General features: G+C 38.2%; 1 protein-coding gene across 8 annotated transcripts in view; it reads right to left on the bottom strand.

Annotated features, from left to right (window-relative positions):
• Window positions 1–5550: 5550 nt before the first annotated feature.
• Window positions 5551–11934, bottom strand: part of ACVR1 (activin A receptor type 1) — a 122205-nt gene continuing 115821 nt past the window's right edge. For all 8 annotated transcript variants that reach the window (XM_011359063.1, XM_023530026.1, XM_011359091.1 and 5 more), the window contains 2 exons: window positions 6653–6783; window positions 5551–6047 (listed from right to left, as the gene is read on the bottom strand). In XM_011359063.1, the coding sequence (XP_011357365.1) occupies window positions 5913–6047; window positions 6653–6783 (266 nt within the window). In that variant the 3' untranslated portion in view covers window positions 5551–5912. The remainder of the gene's footprint in view (window positions 6048–6652; window positions 6784–11934) is intronic.

Genomic DNA, 11934 nt, shown 5'->3' with positions numbered 1-11934 from the left:
AAAACATTCTAAAATCACTATTTTCACTCACCCGTTCCATGTGTGTTTGACAGTTTTTACTTATTTTGTGTGTCTTTGCATGTATTCATGAATTTATTGTTATTATACATGATGTTCCTATTCTTCCCTTTTAATCTTTGTACTAGGTTTACCGTTGGTCGACCAACTGTTTTTACTGTTTACCTTTGTCAGTGAGATTTTTTCTTTCCTATATTTTCTTATTCATATTTCTGATCTTTTATTTTCTACTTTAAGAAGTCCCTTTAACATTTCTTGTAATACTGGTTAAGTAGTGATGAACTCCTTTATAGCTTTTTCTTGTCTCAGAAACTTTTTATCTCTCCTTCAATTCTAAATGATAGTCTTGCTGGGTAATCTTGGTAGTAGGTCTTTTCATCACTTTGAATATTTCATGGCCAATCCTTTCTTGCCTGTTGAGGAATCAGTTGGTAGTCTTCAGGAAGCTGCCTTGTGATGTAAATACTGCTTTTCTCTTGCTACTTTTAAGATTCTCTCATTGTCTCTAACTTTTGGAGTTTTAATTATGTGTGGCCTCTTTGGGTTCATCTTGTTTGGCACTCTGCAATTCCTGGACTTATATGTATATTTCCTTCACTAGGTTAGAAAATTTTTCAGTCATTATTTCTTCAAATAGGTTTTCAATCCCTTGCTCTCTCTTCTTTCAGGATCCCTATGATGCACATGTTGTTATGCTTGATGTTGTCTCAGAGGTCTTTTAAATTATCTTCAGTTTTTAAAATTTCTTTTTTTTTCTTTTTGCTGTTCTGATTGGGTGGTTTTTGCTATTTTTTGTCTTTCAAATAGCTGATTTGATCGTTTGCTTCATCTAACCTGCTGTTGCTTCCCTATTATATGTATTCATTTCTGCTATTGTTCTTCACTTCTGATTTTTTTCTTTGTTAAATTTTCATTGAGTTCCTCTCACTATTGTTCCCTCTAGTTGAATAAGCATTCTTATAATCAGGGTTTTGAACTAGCTTCAGGTCTCTGGTAGATTGCTTTTTTCCATTTTGTTTACTTCCTTTTCTGGAGCATTGTTGTTCTTTCATTTGGAGCCTCATTTTGGCTGAATCCCTGTGTGTTATTTTCATGTATTAGATAAATCTGCTGTCTCCTAGTCTTGGCAGAGTGGCCTGATGTAGCAGGTGTACTGTGGGACTCAGTGGTGCAGTCTCCCTCGACACCTGAACCAGGTGTTCTAGGGGTATCCCTTGTGTGAGTAGTGTGTGCCCTCCTGCTGTAGTTGAGCCTTGATTGCTGTTGGCACATCAGTGGGTAGGACTGCCCCTCAGGATGACTGGCTGTGACTACAGCAAATGAGTTGTTGTGTGGGGATTAACCCAACAGAGTAAGGGTTGTTTTAGCAGGGCTCTGGTGCCAGTCCACTCTGCCCTTTGGGTGTGTCATTTGTGGAGGTGGTTGGGTGGTGCTATGGTATGGTCTGAAGCTGGCCAGCAGGTGTGTTGGTTCTATAGCCTCTTGGGAAGGGTTCTAGTGAAAGTCAGTGTCAGCCACCACTTTTTCCTATTTGGGGGCCACCTGGTAGAAGTTACAAAGTGATTTGCAGTTGGTTGCCACTGTGCTGGGCTTAGAGGCACTTAAGAGAGGCTATGCTGCAAACCGAGGCTGGCTGCCACTAATGTTGAGCTCGGGACCTTTTGGTGGGTACCACTACATGAGCTGAGGCCAGCTTCCACTTGTGCTGGGCTTTCACCACTTAGAGGTACAGGAAATACTGAGGCCAGTTGCTGCTTGTTTGAGGTTTGTGGACCTTTGAGATATTTTTGGAAAGTCCCCAGCATAAGCCAAGGCAAGCGACTTGTGTGGAGCACCTGGTGGAAGAGGTTTGAGCCATGCACCTAAGTTGGGTGGTATGAGGTCTCAGGGAATCATCAAGGTGGGGTGAAAGGTGTTAGCAGACATGTTAATGGAGAGCTCAAATTTGGCACTCATCTCACCTTGAAGGCTGGGTGGGAGGAGCTCTCAACGAAGGGACAATGGAACCTGCCAGCACTTCTATCCCAGAGAGCTCCCTGACCCCTGCAGTTCTTTGTCCAGAAGCTAGTCAACTTAGTTTGATGCTATATGTCCCTGGCACTTTTTGAGCTGTTGCCCCTCTGCTAGAGCTCAGTTTGTTGGTGAGCAAATGAGTCCATGCATGGGCCACTCAAAAAGATCTCTAGGTCTCCAGTAGCCCTCTGTCTCACTCAGATGCACTCTCCACTGGTTTTCATATCTAAATGTTATGAGGACCTGGCACTGGTGTCCCAGGCTGGGGAACCCCGTGTGGGGCAGAAGCCCCTCCTCAGAGGAGACCTCCACAACAGAGATATCCCTCCCGACTGTTAGTCACCATACTGTGGGTTCGGGACCTACATGTTCTGCATCTACACCTCTCCTACCAGTCTCAAGTGGCATCTTGATTTCCTTAGTTATAGGACTTCTGTTCAGCTAGTCTTCAGGTGGTTCTCAATGATGGTTGTTCTATAATTTAGTTGTAATTTTGAAGTGGTTGTGGGAGGAGGGAAGCACAGCATTTACCTACTTTGCCATCTTGACCGAAAGTCATGCTTTGATATTTTTCATGTTAGAAGATATGTACCTCTACTGTCACATTTGAAGTAGCACTTTCCTTAGTGAAGGAATTTGTTTACTTTGGCTTTTACTGTTCAACAGGCTGGCAATTAAAAACTTTTTTTTTTTTGTATTCCAGAAGGTGGTACTATAGCTCACATTTTTAGTTTCTCTACCATCACTGGCTCTCATGGGAGTGCACAAAGAGATGGCAGCAGCATATTGGGAGATGTGGACTTGGTGCCTGAGGCTTTGGGGGTACCCATGGCCCAATAGGATCCCTGAGTTGGGCACGTACAGAAGTCCATGAGTGGACCTCTTGCTGAAATCTCAAATTTCCCTTCACTCTCGACCCCCTCAGAGACTCCTCCTCAGTAATTTAAGTGTCGCTAGAGAAAAACATATCCCTCCAGCTGCAACTCATACAGCCAAGCAGACCATCACTCTCCACTTTCACTTTCCACCTCTTCCACCTCCCTCCTCTGGCAGAAAAGTAGCTGTTGCCACCAAGAAAAGTCCAGTGCTTTGCAATGTTTCTTTGGGGATGGGGGCGCCTCAGTGAGCCCCCCACTCCCACCTCCCCCCAACTCCTCTGCCTCCAAACTCATCTCTATCCCAGTCCACTGACATGCCAGAATCTCCTGTCAGGTTGGCTGGACCTCTACAAAATCTCTGTCTCCCATGAGTGTCCACCCAGTTTGGTACTCTTTGGGTTCCCCTTTTCCCAGTCATGGCGTGGGCTTGGGTAAGATCACCAAATCTTTTGGATCTATAGCCCCCTCTGAGGTCTTATCCACTTACTTTTGGATGCACAGGTGAGTAAAAATCACCGGGGGTCCTGATGTAATGTGCAGGGGCACTTTTATTCTATATGTCCAAAGTTGTAAATCAAAAGGGAGAGGAAAAAAAGGAGTGACTCATGCTGCCATGAGGCTGACATCACTCTAGAGAAGTCAATCTTCTGCTTCTTCATCTGGATACTATATCCATGGGTGTAACCAATTTATAAAAATTGATAAAAAATACATCAAGCTGTATACTTTTATAGTATATAATACTTCAAGGAAAGTTAAATGTGACTCCATCCCACTTTTGGGTATATAGCCAAAAGAATTTGACAGTAAGGACTCGAAGAGATATTTATACACCCATGTTCATGGCAACATTGTTCACAATAGCCAAAAATGTAAAAGAAACCCAAGGGTCCATCAACAGATGAATGGATAAACAAACTGTTGTGTATACATGCAATGGAATATTATCAGCCATAAAAAAGAAGTAAATTCTGATATAGGCTACAATAAGAATGAACCTTGAGGACATTATGCTAAGAGAAAAAAGCCAGTCTCACAGAAGGACAAACACTGTATGAGTCCACTCATACAAGGTACTTAGAGTAGTTAACCTCAGAGAGACAGAAAGTAGAATGATGGTTGCCAGAGACTGGGAGAAGTGAGGAACAGGTAGCTATTGTTTACGAGGCCAGCACTCTAACCCCTGAGCTTCAGAGCCAGGCAGCTGTTGTTTAATAGGTACAGTTTTAGTTTTGAGAGTTCTGGGGCTAGATGGGGGAGATGGCAGCAGAACTATGTAAGTGTACTTAATACCATCAAACTTAAATGGTTAAGATGATGGTAAATTTTATGTGTATTTTACCATAATTTCTAAAAAGAAGTTAAATGTGACTTTAATACATGACCTCTAAGTAAGGGTATTATTAACTTACCTCTGGTGGAATGTGAACATTCCAGAATCTTCACATCTCTTCTTTTTGGGATACTCTAAACTCTACCTTTTCAATGCCAAAAGCAAAAGTAAAAAAAGCCGACAATTGACTCTCCTCAAGCAGCAAGGTGAGATGCATAAGACTGCTTTTCAGTCGCACATGCCACATAATAAACAAAATGCTTTGACATCCTTCCTCTCATTTATACTCACAACCATCTTGTGAGGAAGGCAGGTGAGTCAGGTCTGTTACCTTACTTCGAAGTTGGGAAAACTGACCAAGAAAAAAACAAAAGCACAGCCAAAAAATGAAACAAGCAAAATTCAAATTTTCTGATACCAAATTCAGGTTGGAAGACGTCCTCATAGAAACCTCAAGTTTCATTACTAGACTTCAAAAGCAAATTTGATTTACTTTGATTTACAATTATTTTGTGTTTCTATTGTTACCATAAGAAAATGCTTTATATCATGTAGATTTTTTTATCCACTGAAAATAATTCACTTTTTGACTTGAAAACATTTTATTTAATTTATACAAATAACTACTAAATACAAAAAGTAGATTAAAACAAAATAGTTATTTTTTTTCTGGCAGAGTTTAAATGCACATAATGGATAATTCCGAAGAAAATGCATTTTCCCCATAGCGTTCAGGACTAAAATTCTACTGAAATCTTTGCTTCTAAATCAGTAATATATTCAGTGGTGTCACATGGGTAATGGCTAAATACGTTCTGCATATGAACTGAAAAAATGTTACAGTCTACACACATACAAATGTGAAGCACTTAAAACGTGAATTTAACTGATAATAAAAGAAAATGTCCATTTCAGAGTATAGTGTTAAAAACATTTCGGTAATAAAATCATAAGACCACATAAAAATAAGCTTTAACACATGCACAAAGCAGTTTTGTAAAAACTGCTAAGTGCACAAGTAATAAATAATTTGCAAAGTTGTGTATAAACAATTCCTAATGTTCAGCATCATTGTAAACATCAGCACATGTGTAAAATGCAGCAAAGTCTGACATTACATTTTGTTTTGCCAAATTGAATTCCTATTATCCAAAGACAGACCAGTGGAGTATGCAGCCAATGTTTTGGCAAGATGGATCTTTAAAATTAAGAGTAACAGTGCAAGTAAGGAATGCAAAGAATTCCTAGTGCAATAAAGAAGAGAAGCACAGGCAATATTGCTGATTAAAAATTCACCACCTCCTTGAGTTTCCCGTGGGGAGTGTCTAGGAGACCTGTGAAAGATATGCAAAGCCACTGTCTTAATGCCCAGATCTCTCTTAGGATTTCTCTGTGTTCCTCCAGTTCCCTACCTTTGCAACAGTGTCTGTCCAACATTAGTCTCTGCAGTGTGAACAGTTGTGAAATGCCCAGTTCACAGTCATTGAGCGAGGTTAGGGTGGTTTTGGTGTCTCCCCAACACGTGGCTGGGTAAGATGTCTGCCTTGTCAAGCAGCCAGTTGGGGAGGGAGACAGGCGAATTCTGTTCTGACAACCAGTCAGGCCAGCATTAGGTCCCAGCTGGACAGTGACAACAACGTCAAATCTTCCTTCTTGACACCATGAAAACGTCAACAGTCAGTTTTCAATTTGTCTAGGGAATTATCAATTTTGGTCAAAGTCTTTTTGATACGTAGAGCTGTGAGTCTTGCGGACGGATTTTGATACCAGCATTCTTTCATCAGCTTGGCCAGAGAGGTTAATGTCTGAGGAGAAAAGGAACACCAGAGTGAAAAAGTGGTTTTTGGAGGCCTGAGAAATTGGGCAGATGTTGAATCGGCCATTTCCCAGAACAGTGATGTTATTGCCATATTTTTTCAACAAATAATCAAGGCCTTGCCCACTGATAAAGAAACTCAGAGTTAATACTAAAATTTGCAGGAAGGGTCATTTGTCAATATCTTAGATTTGCTACTACTAAAGATTGGAAATGAAGACTTCTTCAGCAATTTCAGATGTGCAGAGATGGAAAAGAGGTTAAAAGCATCATTCAGTCTTTAAATTTACATGCAAAACTGCAGTCCTAGGGCCAATGGTATAGTAATGAGACTCCCAATTTCTGTAGCTAATCAATAGTACAAATTCTTATAAATACTGTCATTCATTAACAAGATCTATCAGATAGGGCTCTTTCAAGAAAGACAATTTTCTGAACCTACTTAACTAGATCTAAGGACTTTCTACATAAAATAGGGAAAGAAAGCAATAGACAGATAGATGAGGCCGATCATTCAAGAACTATATCAGCTGAAACTCAAGAACAAGCAAACAGCTGAGGACAGCTCTAAAACTAAGAAAGTGGCACTCTTACCGGGTCTGAGAACCATCTGTTGGGTATGTTTGGTCTCTGTTGATCCACACATACCACCTTCCTCATATCTTCAAAACTTGGGTCATTGGGAACCACATCATAGAATGGTGGCTTGTAATCTTCCACAATACCTGTAACACAGGACAAGAATTATGTTGAGTTAGCAAGAACAGAGGTTCCCTTGGGGTTTCATTGATGTCTGGTTATAATGTCACAGGAAAAAGTATGGATCACATTCCTCACACTTCAAGGTAATTCTGAAAGCTACAGGTAGGTCTTAAAATAAGTGGAGAACAAAGCTAAAAAGAGAAGCCCTGCAGAGAACTGAAGGAAGAATAATTGTTAGAAGAAAATATGACTACTCATATAATTATAATTATTAACAAAATGCTCTAAAAGTATATATAAACAGCTCCATAATTCCCAACAGGTCATAAAGATCCAAGACAAAAATTCCTTTGGTGATCAAAAAAGACATCTTTTGCCATAAATCTAGTGGTGTCAGACCATAAATAGAAATAAAAATTATGTCCACAAACTAGGGCTAGAGGCAAAAAAAATAATCCAAGACCATAATCAAAATACTACTTTTTGTTATGATTGGGGGGAAAAAAATCATTTCTATAAAATAGTTCTTCCCATTAGGAAAATGCAAATAATGCAATACAAATTATTAATTTGGTCATTCATTCACTCTATGTGGACTGAGTATCTGCTAACTGCCAAATAGAGTTGTGTTTGATGGTTCAATTATTTACTCTCAAATTGAAGCATGAAATGTAGAAAAAGATAATCATTTGGGAAAAACAAGAATGGTTGAAAAGTATGAACTCTTCCCTTACTCCCAAATATGAAAGTGACTAATTTCAGCTTCTGCTCCTACATGGTTCCAATGTCTTAGAAATCTTTTTCCCCCCTAGCAAAATTACATCTATATCTTTGCACAAAGAAGAGTAATTCTACAAATAGAAAAAATTTAAGCTTCCTCATTTGGGGGAGGGAGTCCAAGATGGTGGCATACGAAGACCCCAAACTCACCTCCACGTACACACCAAATACACATCCACACAGAGAGCAATACCTCCTGAAGAACAACTGAGGGCTGACTAAACAGCTTCTGCGCAACAAACAAGAGAGGAACCACAAAGAGAAGGGTAGGAGAGATGGACACGTGGTGACCATGAGAACCATACCCAGACAAGGTGACCTGCAGTGAGATGTCACTGAGGGGCCACATGAGCAGACTCACCTGTTCTGGGACACAGTGATGATACAATGACTTAAAGGGTGCCTGGACTACATGTAAAACAATCCATTTAGTAACTCTAAGGTGCCTGCCAAACTATTCAGGATCTGCAGAAACTCTCCAGAATCGGAGGTGTAAGTGAGCAAGTGGTATTGTTTATATTCTCTCTCCATCTCAATAGCACAGGTGTGAGCTCAGTCCAAGTGCTCTAGCTGGCTACAGCCACAACCAGGATGCACCCAGACCCCACTGCAGCCCCAGCCATCTCCCCAGGGCACCCCAGGTGCCTCACATGCCCTCTTCAGCTCCATCTGGCCTGAAAAAGATGCCTGATACATGCAGTCTACACAGATGTCTCTCCTACCCAAGGCCACTCTTTCAAGATCAGGAGAGACAGCTGTTTTGTCTAATTCATTGAAACAAACACGAAGTCAAACAAAATGAGAAGACAATGGAATATATTCCAATTAAAGAAACAAACAAACAAAAAAAACCCTAACGAAACAAAGTAATTTGCCTCAATAAATTCAAGAAAATTGAGATCATATCAAGTGTCTTTTCCATTCCAACCAAAATGATATAAAACTAAAAATCAATTACAAGAAAAAAAAATTGGAAAAAACACAAACATGTAGAGACTAAACAACAAACTACTAAACAATCAAGACGTGGGTCAAACAAGAAATTAAAGAGGAAATCAAAAATATCTTGAAACAAATAGAAACACAACTCTCCAAAATCTATGGGATACAGCAAAAGGAATTCAACACAAACATGTAGAGACTAAACAACAAACTACTAAACAATCAAGACGTGGGTCAAACAAGAAATTAAAGAGGAAATCAAAAATATCTTGAAACGAATAGAAACACAACTCTCCAAAATCTATGGGATACAGCAAAAGGAATTCAAGAGGAAAATTACTTCGTAGTAATACAAGCCTACTTCAGCAAAATAGGGATAAATGAAATATACCTCCACATAATAAAGCCTATATATGACAAACCCATAACATCACGCTCGATGGTAAAAAGCTAAAAACCTTCCCTCTAAGATCAGGAACAAGAAAAGGATGCCCACCCTTATCACTTTTCTTTAACATAGTATTGGAAGTCCTAGCCATAGCAATAGGACAAAAAAGTGGGGGAGGGGTTTCTAAATTGGAAAATAAGAGGTAAAACTTAATATTTACAATGGCATCAAAAAGAATAAAATAGCTAGAAATAAATTTAACCAATGAGGTAAAAGACCTGAATTCAGAAAACTGTAAGATACTGAAAAAAGAAATTGAAGATTTAAGTAAATGAAAGGATATATACCTTGCTCATGGATAGGAATAATTAACATCTTTAAAATGTCCATATTACCCAAAGCAATCTGCAGATTCAACACAATCCCTATCAGAATTCCAATGGCATTGTTCACAGAACTAGAACAAATAACCCTAAAATTTATATGGAACCACAAAAGATCCTGTATAGCCAAAGCAATTATGAGAAAGAACAAAGTTGGAGTTACCATACTATCTGATATGAAACTATACTACAAGGCTATAGTCATCAAAACAGTATACTACTGGCATAAAAACAGAAATATAGATCAATGGAACAAAATTGAGAGCCTAGAAATAAACCCACGCCTAGGTGGTTAATTAATCTATGACAAAAGAGGCAAGAATATATAATGGGGTAAAGACAGTCTCTTCAATAGATGGTGTTGGAAAACCTAAAAAGAGACATGCAAAAATGTGAAACTAGGTCACTTTCTTACATCGTATACTAGAATAAACTCTAAATGGACTAAAGACTTAACTATAAGATCTGAAACCATAAATCTCCTAGAAGAAAACAGGAAGCCAAGTCTTTAACATCACTCTCAGTAATTTTTTTTTTCTTTTTGGATAAATCTCCCTGGGCAAAGGAAACAAAAAGAAAAAGTAAACAAATGGGACTATTTTACACAGCGAAGAAAACCAACAAAATGAAAAGACAATCTGCTGAATGGAAAAAAATATTTGCCAGGGATACATGCAATAAGGGGTTAATATACAAAATTTATAAAGAACTCATACAACTAAGCACACACACACACACACAAAAACCCCAAAACAAAACAAAACCGATCCGATTAAAAAATTGGCAGAGGACCTGAATAGACATTTCTCCAAAGAGGACATACAGATGGCCAACAGACATATAAAAAGATGCTCAGCATCACTAATCATCATGGAAATGCAAATTAAGCCCACAATGAGATATCCTCTCACACCTGTCAGAATGGCTATCATCAATAAATCAACAAACAAGTGTTGATGAGGATGTGGAGAAAAAGGAACTCTCGTGCACTGTTGGTGATTGTAAATTGGTGCAGCCACCTGAATAACTTCCCTTTTGGAAATAGAAATGGTATGGAGTTTCCTTAAAAACTTAAAAATAGAATTAACATATGACCCAGCAATTCCATTTTTTGGCAATGATCTGAAGAAATGAATTCAAAATGATATATGCACTTCTCTGTTCACTGCAGCATTATTTACAATATTCAAGATATGAAAGCAATCTGAGGGTCCACTGACAGATGAATGGATAGATGAATGGTATATGTCTACAATGGAATATTTTTCAGCAATAAAAAGAATAAAATCTTGCCATTTGCAACAACATGGATAGACCTAAAGGGTATTACACTAAGTGAAATAAGCCAGACAGAGAAAGACAATACTGTGTAATCTACTTACATGTGGAATCTAAAAAACAAAACAAATTAACAATCAAAACAGTTAACAGCTTCATAGATACAGAGAGCACTCTGATGGTTGCCAGAGGGAGGTTGGTGGGTGAGTGAAAAAGGTAAAATAGAATAAGAGGTACAAACTTTCATTTTATAAGTCACAGGGACGTAGTAATGTGCAGTACAGAGAATGTAGTAAATATAATAATAACGTTGTACTGTGACAGATGGTTACTAGACATATTGTGGTGAACGCATAGTAAAGTATGTAAATGCTGAATCACTATATGTTGTGTGTCTGATACTTACACTGTACATCAACTACTTTTTAATTAAAAAAAAAACCAAACATCATTTGGAATTAGAAAATTGGTTCTTCTATTGTAGAGATGAAACCAAGAAAATCCATTACTTTCCCTCTATCATTAAAGGTTTCAACAACGAGGACAATGGATTACTTGGTTTACGGCTCTTTTTCTTCTCTGTATGTAACCTTCTTCTTCTATTCCTAAATACTTAAGAGATTGTTGGGGGAGACAGGATGAGGCTGTGAGGAAAGTTTTAATTAAGGTTTTCTAGTTCCTATAAGCCACCTGAATAGCTTCAATTCCCTTTTCATTTATCAAAGAAATTAAATTACTTAACAGTGAGAATACATTCTTACAAATCTCATATAAATGCAAACCGTTTATGCAAAAGGTTAGCCATAATAAGGAGCATCTGTTAAAGAAATACTAGATTTTTTTCTTAAACTTCATAGATCCAACTGAATTCATTTTTAAAATGGTGCATAGTCTAATTATGTTAAAATAAATTTCTAGTTGATACTATTGTTTGATGAACTTATCCACACTGCATAACTGCATTTGTAACATGTATCAGTCAATGGATTAAAAATTTTCCTTTGCCAATAATAAACAGGTCATATTGGGTATAAATTGTTGCTTTCAAAAGACAACTTGGGAGAGCTCATCTCAGAGGCCTTACCAATACTTCTCTTATAAGGATTCCAGGAAAAAATTTGAACAAAAATATTTTGATTCTTTCCAGTACTAAGGAACACCACATAAAATACAACTGGACACAGATCTGCAAGATGACTTATGCCTTCTAGAGGGCCATATGAATTTACAGGAAACATGAGAGTTGTGCCCTTCACCATTTCAATTTTTCTGAAAGAGAATACATTTAATAACCTGGTTTAATTCTTTAAAAAATCTAGGGATAATTTGGGATAATTATTAGGATAATTTGTCTGCCTAGATTGGGAAGGGTTATGTCAATGTGAATAGTAATGCTAGCTGGA

The sequence above is a fragment of the Pteropus vampyrus genome, unplaced genomic scaffold (genome assembly GCF_000151845.1).
Source record: "Pteropus vampyrus isolate Shadow unplaced genomic scaffold, Pvam_2.0 Scaffold2, whole genome shotgun sequence".
NCBI classification, from domain to species: domain Eukaryota; kingdom Metazoa; phylum Chordata; class Mammalia; order Chiroptera; family Pteropodidae; genus Pteropus; species Pteropus vampyrus.
The sequence above is the reverse complement of the archived record's forward strand: the minus strand, read 5'-3'. Positions and strand labels throughout refer to the sequence as shown.